The sequence below is a fragment of the Carcharodon carcharias genome, chromosome 34, assembly GCF_017639515.1.
Source record: "Carcharodon carcharias isolate sCarCar2 chromosome 34, sCarCar2.pri, whole genome shotgun sequence".
NCBI classification, from domain to species: domain Eukaryota; kingdom Metazoa; phylum Chordata; class Chondrichthyes; order Lamniformes; family Lamnidae; genus Carcharodon; species Carcharodon carcharias.
In genome coordinates, this window is record NC_054500.1 from 23,004,148 (window position 1) to 23,027,877 (window position 23,730).

Sequence of the window (23,730 nt, forward strand, 5' to 3'; positions counted from 1 at the left end):
CAGCACTCCCTCAGTACTGACCATCTGACAGTGCAGCAGTCCCTCAGTACTGACCCTCCAACAGTGCAGCACTCCCTCGGTACTGACCCTTCTAACAGTGCAGCACTCCCTCAGTACTGACGCTCTGACAGTGCAGCACTCCCTCAGTACTGACCCTCTGATACTGCAGCACTCCCTCAGTACTGACCCTCCGACAGTGCAGCACTCCCTCAGTACTGACCCTCTGACAGTGCAGCACTCCCTCAGTACTGATCCTCCAACAGTGCAGCGCTCCCTCATTACTGACCCTCCAACAGTGCAGCACTTCCTCGGTACTGACCCTTCTATCAGTGCAGCACTCCCTCAGTACTGACCTTCTGATACTGCAGCACTCCCTCAGTACTGACCCCTCCAACAGTGCAGCACTCCCTCAGTACTGACCCTCTGACAGTGCAGCACTCCCTCAGTACTGACCTTCTGATACTGTAGCACTCCCTCAGTACTGACCCCTCTAACAGTGCAGCACTCCGTCAGCATTGACCTTCTGACAGTGCAGAACTCTCTCAGTACTGTCCCTCTGACAGTGCAGCACTCCCTCAGTACTGACTCTCTGACAGTGCAGCACTCCCTCAGTGCTAACCCTCTGACAGTGCAGCGCTCCTTCAGTACTGTCTCTCTGGTAGTGCAGCCCTCTCTCAGTACTGACCCTCCAACAGTGCAGCACTCCCTTAGTACTGGCCCTCTGACAGTGCAGCACTCCCTCAGTACTGTCCCTCTGACAGTGCAGCGCTCCCTTAGTTCTGACCCTTTGACAGTGATGTACTCCCTCAGTACTGACCTTCCGACAGTGCAGCACTCCCTCAGTACTGACCTTCCGACAGTGCAGCACTCCCTCAGTACTGACCCTCTGACAGTGCAGCACTCCCTCAGTACTGACCCTCCGACAGCGCAGCACTCCATCAACACTGACCCTCCGACAGTGCAGCAGCCCCTCTGATACACTCTTGATTTTATTCATTCATAGAACTCGTACATCATTGACCAGGCATTTATTGCCCATCCCTAAGTGTCCCTAAGAAGGTGGTGGTGAGCTGCCTCCTTGAACTACTGCAGTCCGTATGCTGAAGTGTCAGGAACATAGTCAGATAGTCCATGCGTTAGCTCTGATGCCACTGGGAACAGTTACTCTGTCTGGTTGGGGTTGAATGCTGAGGTGGGGTCTGGGCAGGTGAATAGCCTGGACTTCCTCTCAATTGGCCAAAGAGAAGATGCACAGAACGTGAATCAATTTATTTCTTGACTGAGTTACTCTGCCTCAGCTTCCTGAAGCAGGCTAACTGGTTATTGGTTCTGAAGGGAACAGAGGGTAGTTCCTGGAAATTTTTTTTTTTGCGCTGTCAGTTGGGACATATTCCAAAAGAATTAAGGCACATTGCAGTGTTAAGGAGCATATGGGCGCTCTACAGAGTGTTACCCCTTCAGTCATGCTCAGACAAGCAGTTTGCAACAGAACAGATAAAATGAACAAACTTAGAACCATAGAAAAGTTACGGCACTGAAAGAGGCCATTCAGCCCATCCTGTCTGCACCAGCCAAAAGAAGTGAAAAAAAGAAACTAGCTGCTCATTTTAATCCCACTTCCCAGCACCCGGACCGAATCTTTGCAGGTTACAGAACTTCAGATGCAGATCCAGGCACCTTTTAAATGAGTTGAGCATTTCAGCCTCAACCACCAACTTAGGCCGTGAATTCCAGACACCCACCACCCTCTGGGTGAAAAAGGTTTTTCTTCATGTCCCCTCTAATCCTTCTACCAATCACCTTAAATTTATCCCCTGGTGATTGACCCCTCAGCTAGGGGAAACAAATCTTTCCTGTCTACCCTATCTAGGACCCTCATCATTTTGCACACCTCAATTAGGTCACCCCTCTGATCCCAGAAAAATCACTCTAGCCTATCCAATCTGTTCTCATTGCTGTAATTTTCAAGCCCTGGCAACATTCTTATAAATCTCCTCTGCACTCTCACCAGAGCAATTATGTCCTTCCTGTAATGTGGTGACCAGAACTGTATACACAATTCCAACTGTGGCCTAACTAGTGTTTTATACAGTTCCAGCACTACATCCCTATTTTTGTATTCAATACCTTGCCCAATAGAGGAAAGCATTCCGTTTGCTTTCTTGACCACTTGATCTGCCTGTCCTGTCACCTTCAGGGGACCTGTGGACACGCACACCCAAAACTTACCTGTCTATGGTGCCTTCCGCAAACCTATGGACACCCCACCACCCTCTACAGCTAATAAAGTGCTTTTGAAATGCAGTTACTGTAATTGTGTCAGCAATCAGACACCACAAAAAAAGTGTCTGCAACCTCCTGGGACGAGACACATTTTTGAAATTAATTCTGTGGTTGTGGGGTCACTGGCATTTATTGAAGTTATGAACGCTCTGCCGTTCTGGAAACAGATTCTCACAGTTGAACAAACCATGTCATGAGCTACTTCAAGGAAATAATGCTTTTCACTTGAAGATGTGGAGTTAGAATTTTTTTTAAAGGAACAGCGCGGAGCTGTTACGATCTGGAATGCGCTGCCTGAAAGGGTGGTGGAAGCAGATTCAATAGGATCTTTCAAAGTGGGAGTTGGAGAAATACTTGAAAAGGAAAAAGATATGCGGGGCTCTGGGGAAGTGGGGAGCAGGTAATGGGGATAATTGGGCAGCTGTTTCAAAGAGCTGACACAGGCAGAGTGGGCTGAATGGCCTCATTCTTTGCCATATACTTTCTGTGATTCTGTTCACCCAGTGCAGCTGCAGCAAAGATTCTTTAAGTGTGCAGCTCATTGTCAATAGATGTTGCCGTAGGAAGTATGCCAAGCTTTTTATTCTTCACACCTAGCCAATCGCAGCTTATCTGAGCAGCTAGATCAGCATTATCGCAGTGTGGTCAGATTTTGTGAGCACTTAGGGATAGTTTTCCCGGCTGAGAAAGTAAGATAGCAAGGCCGCTATAAACACACTGAAGATCCCAATGATTAAAGCCAATTCCTGGAAGGCAAACACCTATGCTCATCAAGCTAAGGCATCACAGTCTTGGGAAACAGGCCAATTACAGGGAATCGGTGTTGGAGTCAAATGCTCCTCGGAATGGGATGGGTTAAAGAAAGAGAGTGAGAAAGACTCAGATTTATATCATGCCTTTGACAACCTCAGGATATCTGAAAACGCTTTGGAGATGTCATCACTGTTGTAATATAGCAAATGTGGTAGCCATTTTGTGCACAGCAAGCTCCCACAAATAGCAATGCGATAATGACCAGATGGTTTTTTTTTTGGTGAGATCAGCAGATGGATTGTGGCCAATTCCAGTGATCAGTCAACAAAACCCAAATCTGGGATTGAACTTGCGATGCATGAACAGAAAGTCTTGCACTTATATAGCATCTTTCACAGCCCCCAAAGTGCTTTGCAGCCAAATAAGTACTTTTTGAAGTGTAATCACTGTTGGAATGGAGGAACTGCAGCAGCCAATTTACCCACAGCCAGCTCCTACAAACAGCAATGGATAATGAGCAGATAATCTCTTTGTGTGATGTTGACTGGGGGAGAATTATTGGCAGCACCTCAGGGAGAACTCCCCTGCTCTACTTTGGAATTGCTAGGGTCATGAATGCAAATCTTCCTTTCCCTTGTAAACCCGAGAAAGCTTTGTAACTGATTTGAAATCTTGTGTATCACACATGTCCTGTAACTATCACATAGGAAATAGGAGCAAGTGTAGGCCATTCGGCCCCTCGAACCTGCTCCACCATTCAACAGATCATGGCTGATCTCCTGCCTTCATGAAATTTTCCCCTGCTGTCCCCATATCTCTTGATGTCGTTAGTATCCTGAAATCTATTGATCTCTGTTTTGAACATGTTCAATGATTGAACTTCCACAGTCCTCTGGGGTAGAGAATTCCAAAGATTCACCACCCTCTGAGTGAAGAAATTCCTCCTCATTTCAGTCCTAAATGGCTGACCTCTCATTCTGAGACTGTGTCCCCAGGTTCTAAACCTCAATTCAGCACCTCCTGCCCTCCCCAGCCCACTCCTTCAACCAGGGGAAACATCCTTCCTGAATCCACCCTGTTGGGCTCTGTAAGAATTTTGTACACTTAGACCATAAGACCATAAGGCATAGGAGCAGAAATTAGGCCATTCGGCCCATCGAGTCTGCTCCGCCATTCAATCATGGCTGATAAGTTTCTCAACCCCATTCTCCCGCCTTCTCCCCGTAACCTTTGATCCCCCTCACCAATCAAGAACCTATCTATCTCGGTCTTAAATACACTCAATGAGATGACCTCTCGTTCTTCAAAACTCTAGAGAATACAGGCCCAGTTATCTCAATTTTTCTTTAAGCACAACCCCACCATCCCAGGGATTAGCTTGGTGAACCTCCGCTGCACCATGTCTATAGCCAGTATATCCTTCCTTAGATAAAGAGCATACTGCACACAATACTCCAGGGCAGGATTTTACCATCGATGAGCGGGGAGGTGGGGCCCACTTACTGAAGCGTAAAATGACGCACGGTGACATTGGGCGGAACTCCTGATGTCACTGCGCCCCATTTAAATTTTTTGGGAGGTGGGGGCGCAACAAAATCAGCTGCAGGCCCGCCAGACTGTCAATGGCCCATTGAGGCTGTTGACAGATCAACTAAAGTAATTAGTGGGCCTGCCCGTCCAACCTTAATATTGGTGGGCAGGCCAGGATTCCCGGTGGGAAGTAGAAAAAATATGAAACCTCATCCACGGGCGGGATGAGGTTTCATGTGGGTTTTAAAAATTTTAATAAAGCTTTTTTGGAAATTATGAACATGTCCCAGCTCATGTGAGGGAAATTTTTTTTTTCTATTTTTAATATTTTTGAAAGTAGAGCCGATCTCCCTGAGGCTGCACTTAGCCTCAGGGAGATGAGTGCACTCTTTCGTGCGCATGCGTGAAAGAGCACACTCTCGATTTTAGGCATTTCCCCTCGCCCGCACAGGGAGCAGACGTCATGCTGGGCGGGTCTTAATTGGCCCACCCATGTAAAATGGCGCCGCGCCTCCGATCGGGGGCGCTGATCGGAAGCGCACCCACACGCGCCCACCCATCAACTTCCTCCCCGACAGGATGGGGGGGGGGGGGGGGAAATTCTGCCCCAGGTTTGATCTCACCAAAGCTCTATATAATTGCAGTAAGACATCTTTACCCTTGAATTCAAACTCCCTTGCAATAAAGGGCAACATACCATTTGCCTCCCTAATTGCTTGCTGCACCTGCAAGTTAGTTTTTAGTGCCTCATGAACAAGGGCACCCAGATCCCTTTGGACATCAATGTTTCCCAACCTCTCACCATTTAAGAAATACTCTGCATTTCTGGTTTTTCTACCAAAGTGAATAACTTCACATATTTGCACATTATATTCCATCTGCCATGTTCTTGCCCATTCACTTGACCTGACCAAATCCCATTGAAGCCTCTTTGCATCCTCCTCACAACTCACCTTCCTACCAAGATTTGTGTTATCAGCAAACTTGGAAATATTACATTTGGTCCCCACATCCGAATCATTGATGTAGATTGTGTATAGCTGGGGACCAAACACTGATCCTTGTGGTATCCCACTAGTCACAGCCTGCCAACCTGAGAATGATCCGTTTATTCCAACTCTCTGTTTTCTGTCCATTAATGAAGCCTCAATCCATGCCACTATATTACCCCGAATCCCATGAGCTCTAATTTTGTTTACAACCTCCTCTATGGGACTTTATTGAAAGCCTTCTGAAAATCCAAATACACCACATCCACTGGTTCCCCCTTATTTATTCTGCTAATTACATCCTCAATAAACTCTAACAGGTTTGTAAAACATGATTTTCCTTTCATAAATCCATGCTGACTCTGCCAATCAGATCATTATTTTCCAAATGCCCAGTTATCACCTCCTTTATAAAAGATTCTAGCGTTTTCCCGACTACTGACATCAGGCTGACAGGTCTACAGTTCCCTGTTTTCTCTCCCCCTCCTTTCTTAAATAGCCTGGCTACATTTGCTGCCTTGTCACAACTTTACTGGAACCCTTTCTCCTCCGCACCACTGCTTCCAGTTGACTATGAGCAACTCCATGGGAGAGCTGGCAGTCATACTGCCTGTTTCGGAGGGAGCATTTCGGGGTACCGCAGCCTACCACTAGTTTATAACATGTTTTTCCCTTTTGTCTGACTGTAGGACATCTGGGAAGAAAGGTGCTGGAGGGGAGGGAGAGGCAACCCAATCCAGTTCATAGGCTCATTGACATTTTCACACATAAGCACATTTCTTGTCTTTTTTTAAAAAAAAGTCATCAATCCTCACATCTGTAACACAGACCATTAACCCAACAGATAGACTTGTTCAGAAGCTTTAATGATCTGGCCAGCCCTGCTGTTCTTTTGGGCTTGGTGAATTCAAGCATTGAGAGAATCTATTGTTGAGAACAGGGACGCTTTTAACACCACTATCAGAACAGTGCTTTCTCTCTCTCACTCTAATGTTCCTTTCTATCTGCATGCAAGCTAGTGGAATTTCAGTTCTGTGTTCTGCTCTTGTCTTTATACTTCATATCTGATGCCACTTTCCCTGAGGCCTGTTATAGGCTAATGTAGAACATTAACACTGAACGTACTTTCACATTTAACACTAAAATCTTTTTTTCTACCTCCAATAACAACACTTCCTTTTAAATAGCACCTTTAACAGAGTAAAATGCTCCAGGCGCTTCACAGGAACAGTATCAAATGACATTTGGCACCAAGCTATGTTACATAGGGTTGCCAACCCTCCAGGATTGGCCTGGAGTCTCCAGGAATTGAAAATCAATCTCCATCCAGGACACTGCTGTGGGAAAACCCTGGAGAGAAATCATTGGGGCATTCAAAAAGATTGCTTTATTTTGTAATTCTCTTTCAACATTTCTCTTTATGAGATATCAAAACATTGAAAACTGGGGGGTGGGTTGTAGGGGAGTAGGCTGTTTGGCTGAGAGTCAAGCACTATCCAATTGGATAATGAGTCTTTTTGCTTTCCAATTGGCATGGAAGGCTGAACATCACAAGGATGGATGTGTTGGCTGGCTAATGGCTGGAGCCAGCGGTGGTGGGGGGGGAGGGAATTCATGTGATGAAACCTTCAAGAATACATTTAATCAGAGTTGGCAAGCCTAGCCACATAAGGAGCTAATGAAACAAATGGCCAAAAGCTTGGTCACATGACTAGGTCCTCTGGGGCGTCTTAAAGGAGGAGAGAGAGGTAGAGAGATGGGGGGGTTTGGGGAAGGGAATTCCAGAGCTTAGGGTGCAGGCAGCTGAAGGCATGGCCGCCAATGGTGGAGCAATTAAAATTGGGGATACTCAAGGGGGTGGAATTGAAAGAGTGCAGAGAAGTGAGAGGGCTGTAAGGCTGGAGGAGGTTATGGGCCAGCGTCATGGGGGGGGTTTTAAAAACAAGGATGAGAAATTTAAAATTGAAGACTTACTCAAACAGGAGCCAACGAGGTGAGAGAGCACAGCAGGCATGGGGCAAAGAGGCTTGGCGTGGGATAGAACCCAGGCAGCAGAGTTGTGGATGATTTTGACTTTCAGAGGGGCAGGAGGTCAGCCAACAGAGCGTCGGAATAGTCACGTCCAGAGATAATAAAGGTGTGGTTGAGGTCAAATTCTTCTCATATGTTGGATTGCACAGGTGGCCGTCAACAGGTCATTTGATCATGATGGAGGAGGTGAGCCAGGTTCTGACCTCTCTCGTGCTATATGCACCTTCAACCCTGGTCAACAGGAATTGTGCCAGTTAAAGGCAGGTGTCACTCAAGACTTGGGTAAGGACATTGAGGCTGATTGTGAAACTCTCACTGCTGCAATGATGGAGGGATCAGCAAATTCACCAAACTTCACAACACACTTTCCTCTCCGGTAGGTTTGGATTGGATATAGACACCTTCAGTTGTCTTAAATTTAGCTCCCTAAGTGTTGGGAGCACAGGCAGAAGCAAGCCACCTGATAGCAGATATCTCAACCCTACTCACATCAAGTTAGGTGATTTTCAATAGGGATTAACTGGGTTTTTTATAAATTCATTCATGGGGTGTGGCTAGGCCAATTGCATTAGTCTTAATTGCATTTAAGAGTCAACCACATTGCTGTGGGTCTGGAATCACATGTAGGTCAAACCAGGTAAGGATGGCAGATATCCATCCCTAAAGGATATTAGTGACCTAGATGGGTTTTTACAGCAATGATTTACAGGCTTTCAGATTTCTATTGAATTCAAATTTCACCATCTGTTTCAAACCTAGGCCCTCAGAGCATTATCCTGGGTCTCTGGAATACTAGTCCCGTGACAGTAGGCTGTGGATTCAAGTCCCATTCCAGAAACTAGGCTGACATTCTGAGTGCAGTACTGAGGGAGTGCAGCACTGTCAGAGGTGCTGTCTTTCACATAAGATGTGAATCTGAAGCCCCGTCTGCCCTTGCAGGTGGATGTGAAAGATCCCACACCCATTATTCTGAAGAAGAGTAGGGGAGTTCTCCCTAGTGTCCTGACCAATAGTTATTCCACAATCAACATCACTAAAAAAGATTGCCAGGCCATCATCTCACCTTGCAGTGCGCAAACTGAATGCTGTGTTTCCCACTTTACAACAGTGACGACACTTTTAAAAAACACTTAATTGGCTGTAAAGCACTTTGGGATGTTCTGGGGTCTTGGAAGGTAGCATATAAATGCTAGTTTTTCTTAATCCCTTACATTGACAATGAGATAATTATTCTACCGGGTCTGGCAGCATCGGCGGAGAAGAAAAGAGTTGACGTTTCGAGTCCTCATGACCCTTCGACAGAACTTGAGTTCAAGTCCAAGAAAGAGTTGAAATATAAGCTGGTTTAAGGTGTGTGGGGGGGGGGCGGAGAGAGAGATTGAGAGAGAGAAGTGGAGGGGGGGTGTGGTTGTAGGGACAAACAAGTGATAGAAGCAGATCATCAAATGATGTCAACAACAATAGAACAAAAGAACACATAGGTGTTAAAGTTGGTGATATTATCTAAACGAATGTGCTAATTAAGAATGGATAGTAGGGTACTCAAGCTATAGCTCTAGTGGGGGTGGGGAGAGCATAAAAGACGTTCAGCATTGGAGCAATCCCAACCCCAGCCGTGTATTCACTATACCCCCTGACCTTCCCCTCTCCGATGCTGAACGTTCAGTGCTCAGCAAAGGACTTAGTTTCATACCCTTACGCCCTCACCTCAATGAATTTCGGGCTCGGCATGATGCTGAACTCTTCTTCCGCCGTCTTCGTCTCCGGGCTCACTTCTTTGGGCAGGAGTCCTCTCCCAGTTCAACGGATCCTTTTACCCATCTCCAATATTCTCCCTCCACCTGGACCCCTCCCTCTGGATTCTTACCTTCTCTTGATCTTTTCATTGAGAACTGTCGGCGCGACATTAGTCGTCTCAATTTCTCTGCTCCTCTCACCCATTCTAACCTGTCTCTCTCTGAACTTACTGCACTCCATTCTCTCAGGTCCAACCCTGACATTGTCATCAAACCCGCTGACAAGGGTGGTGCTGTTGTTGTCTGGTGCACTGACCTCTACCTTGCGGAGGCTGAGCGTCAACTCGCAGACACTTCCTCCTACCTCTCCCTGGACCATGACCCCACCACTGAACATCAAGCCATTGTTTCCAGGACTGTCACTGACCTCATCTCCTCTGGGGATCTTCCTCCCACAGCTTCCAACCTCGGATGGCCCGCTTCTATCTCCTACCCAAAATCCACAAACAGAACTGCCCCGGTAGACCGATCGTCTCAGCTTGCTCCTGCCCCTCAGCACTCATTTCTCGTTATCTTGACTCCCTGCTGAGTTTTTCTAGGTAATTCTGTTTTTGTTTTGGATTTCCAGCATCCGTAGTTTTTTTGTTTTTATTTAGATAATTATTCTAGTTCCTCCTGCATTGACGTGATAGGACTGACCTTTCGTGACTGATTTGTCATCCATTTTGTTTGTTTAACTTAACTGGTAGGTCGCAAACGAACACACACACACCGTAGCAGCAGCTGAAGACCCACCAACAGTCACAAGTCAGGGCAAATGATCTATGAGCATTTCTAGGAAATCTGAGTGTTACTGGAATAAGGAGGACAGAGGTATGGCGATTTCATCATTGGCCAAGGCTATTGATGTTTTATCTCCATTCTCACCATGGAAGCAGCATTTACTGGACTGCTCGCAAATACCACACTCCCCAAAGAGTATGCAGCTGTGCATTGTGTGCAATGGAGATAATATGGTTCTTCCCTTAGTCAGTCACACAGTGCTGGAATTGACTGCCATTTACTTTATGTAGATAATTTGCTTGCCCAATGATGAAATCGTCACACCTCCATCCTTCTTATTCCAGTAACACTCAGATTTTCTAGAAATGCTCACAGATCATTTGCCCTGACTTGTGACCGTTGGTGGGTCTTCAGCTGCTGCTACAGTGTGTGTGTGTTCATCTGCGACCTACCAGGATTTAATCACCCAGTTAAGAACAAAGAACAAAGAAAAGTACAGCACAGGAACAGGCCCTTCGGCCCTCCAAGCCTGCGCCGATCATATTGCCCGTCAACGAAAACATTTTGCACTTCCGGGGTCCGTATCCCTCTATTCCCATCCTATTCATGTATTTGTCAAGCTGCCTCTTAAACACCACTATCGTACCTGCTTCCACCACCTCCTCTGGCAGCGAATTCCAGACACTCACTACCCTCTGCATAAAAAAGTTGCCCCACACATCTCCTCTAAAGTTTTCTCCTCTCACCTTAAATCTATGTCCCCTAGTAATTGACTCTTCCACCCTGGGAAAAAGCTTCTGACTATCTACTCTGTCCTTGCCACTCATAATTTTGTAAACTTCTATCAAGTCGCCCCTCAATCTCCGTCGCTCTAGTGAGAACAATCCGAGTTTCTCCAACCTCTCCTCATAGCTAATAACCTCCAGACCAGGCAGCATCCTGGTAAACCTCCTCTGCACCCTCTCCAACGCCTCCATATCCTTCTGGTAATGTGGCAACCAGAATTGCATGCAATATTCCAAGTGTGGCCTAACCAAGATTCTATACAGCTGCAGCATGACTTCCCAGCTTTTATACTCAATACCCCTGCCAATGAAGGCAAGCATGCCATATGCCTTCCTGACTACCTTATCCACCTGCGTTGCCACTTTCAGTGACCTGTGGACCAGTACACACAGATCCCTCTGCCCATCAATGCATTTAAGGGTTCTGCCATTTACTGTATAATTCCTGCCTGTATTAGACCTTCCAAAATGCATTACCTCGCATTTGTCCGGATTAAACTCCATCTGCTATTTCTCCGTCCAAGTCTCCAACCGATCTATATCCTGTTGTATTCTCTGACAATCCTCTTCACTATCTGCAACTCCTCCAACCTTAGTGTTGTCTGCAAACTTACTAATTAGCCCAGTTACATTTTCCTCCAAATCATTTATGTATACTACAAACAGCAATGGTCCCAGCACTGATCCCTGCAGAACTCCACTAGTCACAGCTCTCCATACAGAAAAGCACCCTTCCACTGCTACCCTCTGTCTTCTATAAACAAGCCAATTTTGTATCCATCTTGCCAGCTCACCTCTGATCCCGTGCAACTTTACCTTCTGTACCAGTCTGCCATGAGGGACCTTGTCAAAGGCCTTACTGAAATCCATGTAGAAAACATCCACTGCCCTTCCATCGTCGATTATCTTTGTCACTTCCTCAAAAAACTCGATCAAGTTAGTGAGACATGACCTCCCCTTCACAAAACCATGCTGCCTCTCACTAATACGCCCATTTGCTTCCAAATGGTACTAAATCCTGTCACAAAGAATCTTCACCAATAATTTCCCTACCACTGACGTAAGGCTCACTGGCCTGTAATTTCCTGGATTATCCCTGCTACCCTTCTTAAACAATGGAACAACATTGGCCATTCTCCAGTCCTCTGGAACCTCACCCGTAGGCAGTGAGGATACAAAGATTTCTGTCAAGGCCCCAGCAATCTCCTCCCTTGCCTCCCTCAGAACTCTGGGGTAGATCCCATCTGGCCCTGGGGACTTATCCACCTTAATATTCTTCAAGACACCTAACACCTCCTCTTTTTTGAACTCAACATGATCCAGGCTATCTACACACCCTTCCTGAGACAAATCGACTCCTAAGTCCTTCTCTTTGGTGAATACTGATGAGAATATCCATTTAGTATCTCCCATTTCTCTGGCTCCACACACAGATTCCCACCTCTGTCCCTGAGTGGGCCCACCCTTTTCCTGGCTACCCTCTTGCTTTTTACATATGTATAAAAGGCCTTGGGATTTTCCTTAATCCTGGTTGCCAGTGACTTTTCATGACCCCTTTTAGCCCTCCTGATCCCTTGCTTATGTTTCTTCCTACTTTCTTTTTATTCTCCACGGGCTTCATCTGTTCCCAGCCTTCTAGCCCTTAGGAATGCTTCCCTTTTCTTTTTGACTAATCTCGCAATATCCTTCGTTATCCAAGGTTCCTGAAACTTGCCATGCTTATCCTTCATCCTAGCAGGAACATGCTGGTCCTGGATTCTTATCAGCTGACGTTTGAAAGCCCCCCACATGTCAGTTGTTGATTTGCCCTCAAACATCCGCCTCCAGTCTAGATTCCTCAGTTCCTGCTTAATATTGTTATAATTAGGCTTCCCCCAATTAAGCACCTTAACCCGAGGATTCCTGTTATCCTTATCCACCAGTACCTCGAAACTTACTGAATTATGGTCACTTTTCCTGAAATGCTCTCCTACTGAAACTTCGACCACCTGGCCGGGTTCATTCCCTAATACCAGGTCCAGTATTGCCCCTTCCCTAGTTGGACTATCTACATATTGTCTCAGGAAGCCCTCCTGGATGCACCTTACAAATTCTGCACCATCCAAACCCCTAGCACTAAGTGATTCCCAGTCAACATAGGGAAAATTAAAATCACCCATCACAACAACCCTATTGCTTTTACATCTTTCCAAAATCTGCCTACATAACTGTTCCTCAATCTCCTGCCAGCAATTGGGAGGCCGATTGTGACCGCACCCTTCCTATTCCGGAGCTCTACCCATATTGCCTCGCTGCATGAGCCCACCGAGGTGTCCTCCTGTCGTACAGCTGTGATATTCCCCTTAACCAGCAGGGCAACTCCCCCACCTCTTCTACATCCCTCTCTATCCTGCCTGAAACATCTAAATCCTGGAACGTTTATCTGCCAATCCTGTCCATCCTTCAACCAAGTCTCTGTAATAGCAATAACATCATAGTCCCAAGTACTAATCCAAGCTCTAAGCTCATCTGCCTTGCCTGTTATACTTCTCGCATTGAAACAAATACATTTCAGACCCCCAGTCCCACTGTGTTCAGTAATTTCTCTCTGCCTGCCCTTCCTCTTAGTCCTACTGGCCATATTCACTGGTTCCCAGTCATTTGTTTCACCTGCTGACCTATTGCTCTGGTTCCCACCCCCCTGCCATACTAGTTTAAACCCTCCTGAGTGACACTAGCAAACCTCGCAGCCCGGATATTAGTGCTCCTTCAGTTTAGATGCAACCTGTCCTTCTTGTACAGGTCCCACCTGCCCTGGAAGAGATCTCACTGATCCAGATATCGGAAACCCTCCCTCCTACACCATCTGTTCAGCCATGTGTTCAGCTGCACTATCTTCCTATTTCTAGCCTCACTGGCACGTGGCACATTGAGTAATCCTAAGATTACAACCCTAGAGGTCCTGTTTTTTAATTTTCTGCCTAACTCCCTGAACTCCCGCTGCAGGACCTCGTCACTCTTCCTGCCTATGTCGTTAGTATCAATGTGTACCACGGCCTCTGGCTGTTCTCCCTCCCCCTTCAGAATGTCCCGTACCAGATCAGAGACATCCTGCACCCTGGCACCAGGGAGGCAACATACCATCCTGGTGTCTCTTTCACAGAAGCGCCTGTCTGAGCCCCTGACTATAGAGTCTCCTGTGACAATTGCTCTTCGGTGCTTTGACACCCCCCCCGCTGAACAACAGAGACAGCCGTGGTGCCACTGCTCTGGCTACTGCTGTTGTTTACCCCTGATAGGCCATTCCCCCAACAGTATCCAAAATGGTATACCTGTTAGAGAGGGGGACAGCCACAGGGGATTTCTGCACTGACTGCCTGCCCCTTCTAGCGGTCACCCATCTATCTGTCTGTACCTTGGGTGTGCCCACGTCTGTAAAACTCCTGTCAATGACGCTTTCCGCCACCTGAATGCTCCTAAGTGCATCCAACTGCTGCTCCAACCGATCCATGCGGGTCTGTGAGGAGCTGCCATTGGGTACACTTCCTGTAGATGTAGTTGTCCGGGACACTTGAAGCATCACAGATTTCCCACATCCCACAGGTAAAGCACTTCACCCCAGCAACGGCCATTTCTAGAACTATTTAATAAATTAATTTAAATCTAATAACTGTTATAAAAACAAAAAAACTGCGGATGCTGGAAATCCAAAACAAAAACAGAATTACCTGGAAAAACTCAGCAGGTCTGGCAGCATCGGCGGAGAAGAAAAGAGCTGACGTTTCGAGTCCTCATGACCCTTCGACAGAACTTGCGTTCGAGTCCAAGAAAGAGTTGAAATATAAGCTGGTTTAAGGTGTGTGTGTGGGGGGCAGAGAGATAGAGAGACAAAGAGGTGGAGGGGGGGGCGGGTGTGGTTGTAGGGACAAACAAGCAGTGATAGAAGCAGATCATCAAAAGATGTCAACGACAATAGTACAATAGAACACATATGTGTTAAAATTAAAGTTGGTGATATTATCTAAACGAATGTGCTAATTAAGAATGGATGGTAGGGCACTCAAGGTATAGCTCTAGTGGGGTTTTTTTTTATATAATGGAAATAGGTGGGAAAAGGAAAATCTTTATAATTTATTGGAAAAAAAAGGGAAGGGGGAAAGAAAGGGGGTGGGGATGGGGGAGGGAGCTTACGACCTAAAGTTGTTGAATTCAATATTCAGTCCGGAAGGCTGTAAAGTCCCTAGTCGGAAGATGAGGTGTTGTTCCTCCAGTTTGCGTTGGGCTTCACTGGAACAATGCAGCAAGCCAAGGACAGACATGTGGGCAAGAGAGCAGGGTGGAGTGTTGAAATGGCAAGCGACAGGGAGGTTTGGGTCATTCTTGCGGACAGACCGCAGGTGTTCTGCAAAGCGGTCGCCCAGTTTACGTTTGGTCTCTCCAATGTAGAGGAGACCACATTGGGAGCAATGAATGCAGTAGACTAAGTTGGGGGAAATGCAAGTGAAATGCTGCTTCACTTGAAAGGAGTGTTTGGGTCCTTGGACGGTGAGGAGAGAGGAAGTGAAGGGGCAGGTGTTGCATCTTTTGCGTGGGCATGGGGTGGTGCCATAGGAGGGGGTTGAGGAGTAGGGGGTGATGGAGGAGTGGACCAGGGTGTCCCAGAGGGAGCAATCCCTACGGAATGCCGATAAGGGGGGTGAAGGGAAGATGTGTTTGGTGGTGGCATCATGCTAGAGTTGGCGGAAATGGCGGAGGATGATCCTTTGAATGCGGAGGCTGGTGGGGTGATAAGTGAGGACAAGGGGGACCCTATCATGTTTCTGGGAGGGAGGAGAAGGCGTGAGGGCGGATGTGCGGGAGATGGGCCGGACACGGTTGAGGGCCCTGTCAACGACCGTGGGTGGAAAACCTCGGTTAGGAAGAAGGAGGACATGTCTGGTGCACTGACCTCTACCTCGCGGAGGCTGAGCGTCAACTCGCAGACACTTCCTCCTACCTCTCCCTGGACCATGACCCCACCACTGAACATCAAGCCATTGTTTCCAGGACTGTCACTGACCCTTTTTTTTCCAATAAATTATAAAGATTTTCCTTTTCCCACCTATTTCCATTTCTACTATAAATGCTAAATTCTAAGAACAGTAATCTGCTGATTCTAGTCTAGATACCCTCTACTTAATAATTAAGTGATTAATTTATTTGGTTTAATTAGTTTAACAATGTTTTAGTTTCAAATTCAGTGTATTTTCTCTACCAGCCAATCAGGTCACAGATTTACTGTGACAACACTTTTAAATTTTTTTTAAGACCCGAGGTCCGCAAAACACAAGATAAGGTTTTTATACTCACCTCTCTGGAACTCCACCCTCCGACTCTGCTCCCTGGAATTAGGCCGCCAATCCCCGAGGTAAGGTTTTTATACTCACCGCTCTGGAACTCCACCCTCCGACTTAAGTTAATGGATGACAAGTCAGTTGCGAAGGGTCAGTCCTATCACGTCAACGCAGGAGGAACTAGAACAATTATCTCATTGTCAATGCAAGGGCTTAAGAAAAGCTAGCATTTATGCTTGCTAGTGCCTCACAGTGGGTAAAATCACCTGTGCTGACTATCGGTCAAAAAGCCATTCATTGACTGTGATGTGATTTTGGGATGCCCTGGAGACAGGAAACCTGCTGTACAAGTGACATCTTCTTTTGGCTTCAAAGCCCATTTCCATGGGGGAAGGATTGTGCCATGTGTAGAATGGAAGTCTAAGAGGGTAGAGGTTTTGTATCTTTGGCCCAACATCGACAGTGTCTCTCTATGGATTCTTTTTTTCATTCTTTCTCTATTTCGGTGGTGGGGGAGTGGGGGTGGGGGGGGGGGGGTGGGGGGGGGGGGGGTAGGGAGTGGTCAGTTTTATTTATTTATTGCATAAATGTGTAGGTTTTTAAACAGGCCCCTAGCCCTGCACACCAAACATTAAAGTTCATGGTTATCTACAAACTAAACGGGGAATCGGAATGGGGGTAGATCAGAAACCAGAGCCCCATCCATCCTCGTACTATTTCAAAGAAGACCAGTGACATTGTCCCCACTGCCCGGGCCAATATTTATCCCTCAACCGATACTTAAAGCAAATCATCTGTTCACTATCACACTGCTGCTTGTGGGAGCTTGCTGTGCACAAATTGGCTGCTGCGTTTCCTACTTTACACAAGTGACTATCTTTTAAAAATGGCTTCGTTGGTTGAAAAGCGCTTTGGGGCGAGCTGAGGTTGTGAAAGGTGCTTTGTCGGGGGGGGGGAAATGCAAGTTTCTCTTTTTAAGAAGCAGGTGAAGAAGGGCCACAACAGGACCTCCCCCAACACCAACTTTCAGACAAAAACAGGGCAGCTACTTACAAACTACATGGCACCACCTGCCATAATGCCACATGCCAATGTGCCAATGACTAAGGCCGACTGTCTCCGCAGTCCCTACAAATCAGCCAACTGCAGTTCTTCACCATCCTCTGCATGGTCACCTGTGACCAGCCCACAGTGTAGGCACACTGTAGGCAAGGTGACCACCACCTTCAACTCAGTTTAGGCTGTTTCAGTTAATTGGCTATCCGTGCATGTGTAAATCGGGTGACTGATGGCTTGGCCAATATGGCTGGTGCAGTCATCCCCCCTCACCCCTGCTGAGCCACAGGGTTATAACATGGCTGCCCTATTTCATAAAGTGACACCTTCAGTAATGACACCCATGTGACCATTTCCCAGCAGACTCGTGCTCCTCCTCTGCCAACATCAGTTGCCCTCCCTGCCCACTCTGCCTTGTTTAACAAGAAAGTAATTTTCACCTTTGCTTGGGTAGTGCACTGGCAGTGTGGGTCGCCCACCTATTCTTAAAAAGTGAAGGTGAGAATTATCCCCTCGTCCCTCACTGTTTCTGTCTCACAGCCAATAATAACTTGAAAAAATTTACAATTTCTATCAACAAAATATGGGTGGTCATAATCAGGGCCTTTCTACAGCAACTTTAAATATTCCACCCAATTGTGGAAAATATAACTCAAATTAGGAAGAGGAAAGAGTCATCTCGCTTTTCCTGGGTTCGATTTTACTCTTGGCATCAAGTGTTTCTGTGAGAATTTCAGAATGGTCCCCATTATGTGCCTGGCCCAATTTCAGATCTGGTAAGTCAATGGAAAGGAAAATGAGGGAAAATGTAAAACAGACAGAATGTAAAGATGACTGATCCACAGCTGTCAGTTTTACTGCCCACGTTAATGTGGAAATGACCTTTCTGTTTCTGTCTCTCTCCACTTAGGTTCATCTTTCCTGAACATACCTGAAATATGTTCTTTCTTGAAAGAAAACCTATTCAGCTTTGCCATATAATTTGTATTCCGATTATTACCAGAGCATATGAACTGAAACTTCGTTCTACACCGAGGCACAATTTGACATTCCACTCGTAGGCCTGAATTTTCAGGATAGCAGGGGCTCGGCCCCCACATTCTGAAGAGTCGGTGGGGGACACATTCCCGCCAACTCCAGTGGGCTCCATCTCCCATTTCACACTCTAAGGAGTGTTGATTGGCATAAGGTGGGGCTTCTGCCCATCACCAGTGGGGTTTGGGGTGGGGGGAGGGGGGGGGGTGGGCGCAGTCCTGCCTGGGAGGGCTGCCGGCCAATCAGATTGGAAAGCAGCTCTCCAGACCCGCCAGGGATGGGTGCTGCAGTGGCCGGAAGAGGCACTACAAGGAGCTGCCTTGAACTAAGGGCTGGGAACTGGAGGAGAGGTAAGTGGCAAGGGTCCCGGGGCAGGGTGGGTAGGGAAGGCCTGGTGGGGGGAGTGGGGTGGGCGCCAATGGAGGCGATGAGGGTCTCGGGGGACAGGCCGTGAGGGAGGGAAGCCAGGAGGTCACCGGGCCATGAGGGGAGGGCACCGCCCCCCCCCCCCACCCCCCCGAATCCCCCCCCAATCCCCTCCCCAACCACCCCCCCCCAACCACCCCCCACAAAACCACCCCCCCCCCCCCCCCCCACAGTCAGATGGGGTCTTCTGATGGAGGCGCCACCCCTCTTCCCGCCCGAGATCGAACCCTGTTCATTTTTGGCTTTGTCCCCCTGAGCCGTCATCCACCTGCCAGCCTAAAAATTGAGGCTGGACAGGAAAAGGCCCTTAAGTGGCCATTTAAGGGACTCAGTTGGGGCAAGGCTCTGCCCACCCCCACATGAAATCATGGCCAAGGCCGGGGATCCCCTGTAAATACTGACACGCTCCCCGCGGACCCCCTGTAAATACTGACACGCTCCCCGGGGACCCCCTGTAAATACTGACACGCACCCCGGGGACCCCCTGTAAATACTGACACGCTCCCCGCGGACCCCCTGTAAATACTGACATGCTCCCCGGGGACCCCCTGTAAACACTGACACGCTCCCCGGGGACCCCCTGTAAACACTGACACACTCCCCGCGGACCCCCTGTAAATACTGACACACTCCCCGCGGACCCCCTGTAAATACTGACACACTCCCTGGGGATCCCCTGTAAACACTGACACACTCCCCGGGGGACCCCCTGTAAATACTGACACACTCCCTGGGGATCCCCTGTAAATACTGACACACTCCCTGGGGATCCCCTGTAAATACTGACACACTCCCCGCGGACCCCCTGTAAATACTGACACGCTCCCCGGGGACCCCCTGTAAATACTGACAAGCACCCCGGGGACCCCCTGTAAATACTGACACGCACCCCGGGGACCCCCTGTAAATACTGACACACTCCCCGGGGACCCCCTGTAAATACTGACACGCACCCCGGGGACCCCCTGTAAATACTGACATGCTCCCCGGGGACCCCCTGTAAACACTGACACACTCCCCGGAGACCCCCTGTAAATACTGAAATATCCCCAGGGACCCCCTGTAAATAGTGACACACTCCCCGGGGACCCCCTGTAAATACTGACACACTCCCTGGGGACCCCCTGTAAATACTGAAATATCCCCAGGGACCCCCTGTAAATAGTGACACACTCCCCGGGGACCCCTTGTAAATACTGACACGCTCCCCGGGGACTCCCTGTAAATACTGACACACTCCCCGGGGACCCCCTGTAAATACTGACACACTCCCCGGGGACCCCCTGTAAATACTGACACACTCCCCGGGGACCCCTTGTAAATACTGACACACTCCCCGGGGACCCCCTGTAAATACTGACACACTCCCCGGAGACCCCCTGTAAATACTGACACACTCCCCGGGGACCCCCTGTAAAGACTGACACACTCCCCGAAGACCACCTGTAAATACTGACACACCCCCCCGGGATCCCCTGTAAATACTGACACACTCCCCGTAAATTCTCTGTAAATATTGAAATATCCCCAGAGACCCCCTGTAAATACTAAGACACACCCAGGGACCCCCTGTAAATATTGACACACTCCCCAGAGACCCCCTGTAAATATTGACACACTCCCCAGAGACCCCCTGTAAATATTGACACACTCCCCAGAGACCCCCTGTAAATATTGACACACTCCCCAGAGACCCCCTGTAAATATTGACACACTCCCCAGAGACCCCCTGTAAATATTGAAATACCCCTAGGGACTCTCTACAAATTTGAACAAACCTCTGCGAACCACAGTCTTAATTTCCAAATGTCAGTATCAGGTAATCAAAGCGAAAAGGTCGTCCCTGCAGAAATCATTCCTTTTTATTCAGCCTGGGTCCTGCTCCAGATCAATTAAACTCAACTTCTACACTAACGAAATATACAAATTGAATTTTAAAAATCAGGAGAACGGAAATTTAAAGAAATTGAATGGCCAGATCATTCAAATTAAGCAACTCTGAATTCAAAGAAATAAAGACAGAACTCACTGAAACAGGCCATTCGGCCCATCTGCTCCATGCTGGTGTTTATGCTCCATGAGAGCCTTTTCCTACCCCCCTCTTCATCTCACCCTATCCCTTCTATTCCTTTCTCCCTCGTGTGTTTGTCCAGCTTCCCCCTTCAATGTATTTATACAATTCCCCTCAACTGCTCCCTGTGGGAGCGAGTTCCACATTCTTCCCACTCCCCAGGTAAAGGCATTTTTCCTGAACTCCCGATTGGATTGATTAGCGACTGTCTCATATTGATCAGCCCTGGTTCTGGTTTCAACAACAAGTAGAAGCACTTCCTCTTCGTCAACCCTCTTAAAACCCCTTCATCATTTTAAAGACCTCTATCAGGTTCCCCCACCCCGCCCCCCGCCTCCCTTATCTTTTCTAGAGAAAAGAGCCCAAGTCACAAGCTATTAGTCAAACACCAGATACACAATGACATTTAGAGAGGCAGGTTATAGTCTGCCCCAGGCACATGGAAACCTGTATAACTCCTCGCCACCCTCAATCATTAGGTTCCACATCATAAACTAAATGGACAACTATTACTATTCTAGGAGCATCTTAATGAGCAATTAACAAGTCACCAATTAAACTGTGATAAAAGCCAAGGAGAAATAGGGATCCATCTGACACCAGCTGCAGTTAACTCCAGAAATTCATTGCCCAAACGAGCAAAGAGGGTGCTGGATAAAGGCTGTACCACAGCCTGAAACATTAACTCTTTTCTCTCTCTCCCCCCCACAGGCGCTGCCAGACCTGCTGAGTTTTTCCAGCATGTTCTGCTCTTATTTCAGATCTTTGGCATCTGCAGGGTGGTGTTCAGGTGCTTTACTTAAAGGGGAGGGGGGGGGGGGGGGAAACATCTGTGGAAGAAAGGGACAAAATTGGGGAGCTCTTTTGTAGATAAACTGAAAACAGGAAATGCTGGGAGAACTTGACAGGTCAGGCAGCATCTGTGGAGAGAGAAAGAGATTTAATGTTTCCGGGCGCTGACTTCATCAGCTTTGTGATAAAAGACAAGAGATTCCTCTAGCACCAGATGCAGTAACTTCGAGAAATTAATTCATCAAATGACCATAGAGGGAATTGGCTTAAATACTGCACTGACCTGAAATGTTAACTGTTTCTCTCTCCGCAGGAGCTGCCAGACCTGCTGAGTATGTCCAGCATTCCCTGTTTTTATTTCAGGTTTCCAGTAAGCAGAGTATTTTTTTTTTGGTGGATTGAAGAAGGGGGGTGCAGGTGGAGAGACAGTTGCAGGACCAGAGGAAGAAAGGGTCAAAATTGGGAGAGCTGACATAGTCATGAAGGGCCGAATGGCCTCGCTTGATGAAGCGAGCAAGAGGGATTTTAACGCCCAAGGGGGAGGGAACATTGGGATGAAACTTGGGAAAGGGTGGGTGGGTTGGTTGGTTGGTTAGGGCGGGTGGAGACAGTTGCAGGACCAGAGGAAGAAAGGGTCAGGATTGGGAGAGCTGACATAGTCATGAAGGGCTGAATGGCCTCGCTTGATGAGGCGAGCAAGAGGGATTTTAACGCCTAAGGGGGAGGGAACATTGGGATGAAACTTGGGAAAGAGTGGTGGAGAGACAGTTACAGGACCAGAGGAAGAAAGGGTCAAAATTGGGAGAGCTGACATAGTCATGAATGGCCTCGCAAGAGGGATTTTAACGCCCAAGGGGGGGAGGGAACATTGGGATGAAACTTGGGAAAGGGTGGGTGGGTGGAGAGACAGTTACAGGACCAGAGGAAGAAAGGGTCAAAATTGGGAGAGCTGACATAGTCATGAATGGCCTCGCAAGAGGGATTTTAACGCCCAAGGGGGGGAGGGAACATTGGGATGAAACTTGGGAAAGGGTGGGTGGGTGGAGAGACAGTTACAGGACCAGAGGAAGAAAGGGTCAAAATTGGGAGAGCTGACATAGTCATGAATGGCCTCGCAAGAGGGATTTTAACGCCCAAGGGGGGGAGGGAACATTGGGATGAAACTTGGGAAAGGGTTGGGTTGAGTTGGGTTGGAGCGGGTTGGGGGGGGGGGGGGGCGTTTACATAAATAGGGAAATAAAGCAGGAAAAGCCGAGCGGCTGAGTTAACCGCAGCCTGATCCAACTTACCTGATGAACATGATGATGCCGACCCGGGCGATGTCTTGATGCAAGACTTTCCAAGATTCCTGCACCAGCTCCTTCTGCTCTTCGGACAGGGGGAACGGCGGGCGGGAAGCAGACGGTCCCGCCTCGGACAGGCGTCGGGAACTCAGCCCTGAACCCGGAGCAGAATCGGTGCCCGTTCGGGGACCCGGACCGTTCACATCCGGACTGGGTTTACCGGGATCGACCCCCGTCCCGGATAAAGCGCACCCCATGATAACCAGCACCTCCCACTAACCCCAACAACAACGCCCCCCCACCCCCCTTTCAAAATTCACCCCCCCCCCCCCAAAAAAAAAATTCAGCGAACAAACCCCTAAAACGGATTAAAACCCACCCCCCCCCCCCCAAAAAGGAACCTTCGCAAAACCGGATTAATCCCAGATTTATTTCAGACAAACCTCCAGCATCCGTCCTGAGACCACCCCCCAAAATTGCAGCGCATTTAGTGTTTAACTATTAACTATTAACTCGAACCCAACTATTTTCCCTTCCAAAATGCTAAATTTGGATGCTACGCCCGATTAAGCGGACTGAAAGTTTGGGGCCAGCCGGGTTCGATCCCGAGACTCCGGGGTTGGGGTTGGGGGTTGGGGGTTGTGGGGGTTGTGGGGGGGTGGGGGGTGGTGGGGAGGTGGGGACACAGTGACAGAAAATCGCCTGGGAAACTGACACGTCCTCGTCTGCGCGCAGCATCAGCACCAATGTCGAGAGAAGAGAGCGGCTCCGACACTGATTCCCTGCCCACATCACATCCCCTGGGGACTGGGAACCCAACAGGCGTCAGAGTCCATCAGACCTTCAGTGGGAGGGAGGGGGGGGG

At 48.2% G+C, this 23,730-nt stretch overlaps 1 protein-coding gene across 1 annotated transcript in view; it reads right to left on the minus strand.

Moving 5' to 3' along the window:
* The window catches only part of xgb (x globin), a 71,549-nt gene extending 48,427 nt beyond the window's left edge, over positions 1–23,122 (minus strand). Inside the window, exon 1 of the mRNA XM_041179224.1 lies at positions 22,872–23,122. Coding sequence (XP_041035158.1) covers positions 22,872–23,122 — 251 coding nt within the window. The remainder of the gene's footprint in view (positions 1–22,871) is intronic.
* Between the last annotated feature and the right edge of the window lie 608 nt (positions 23,123–23,730).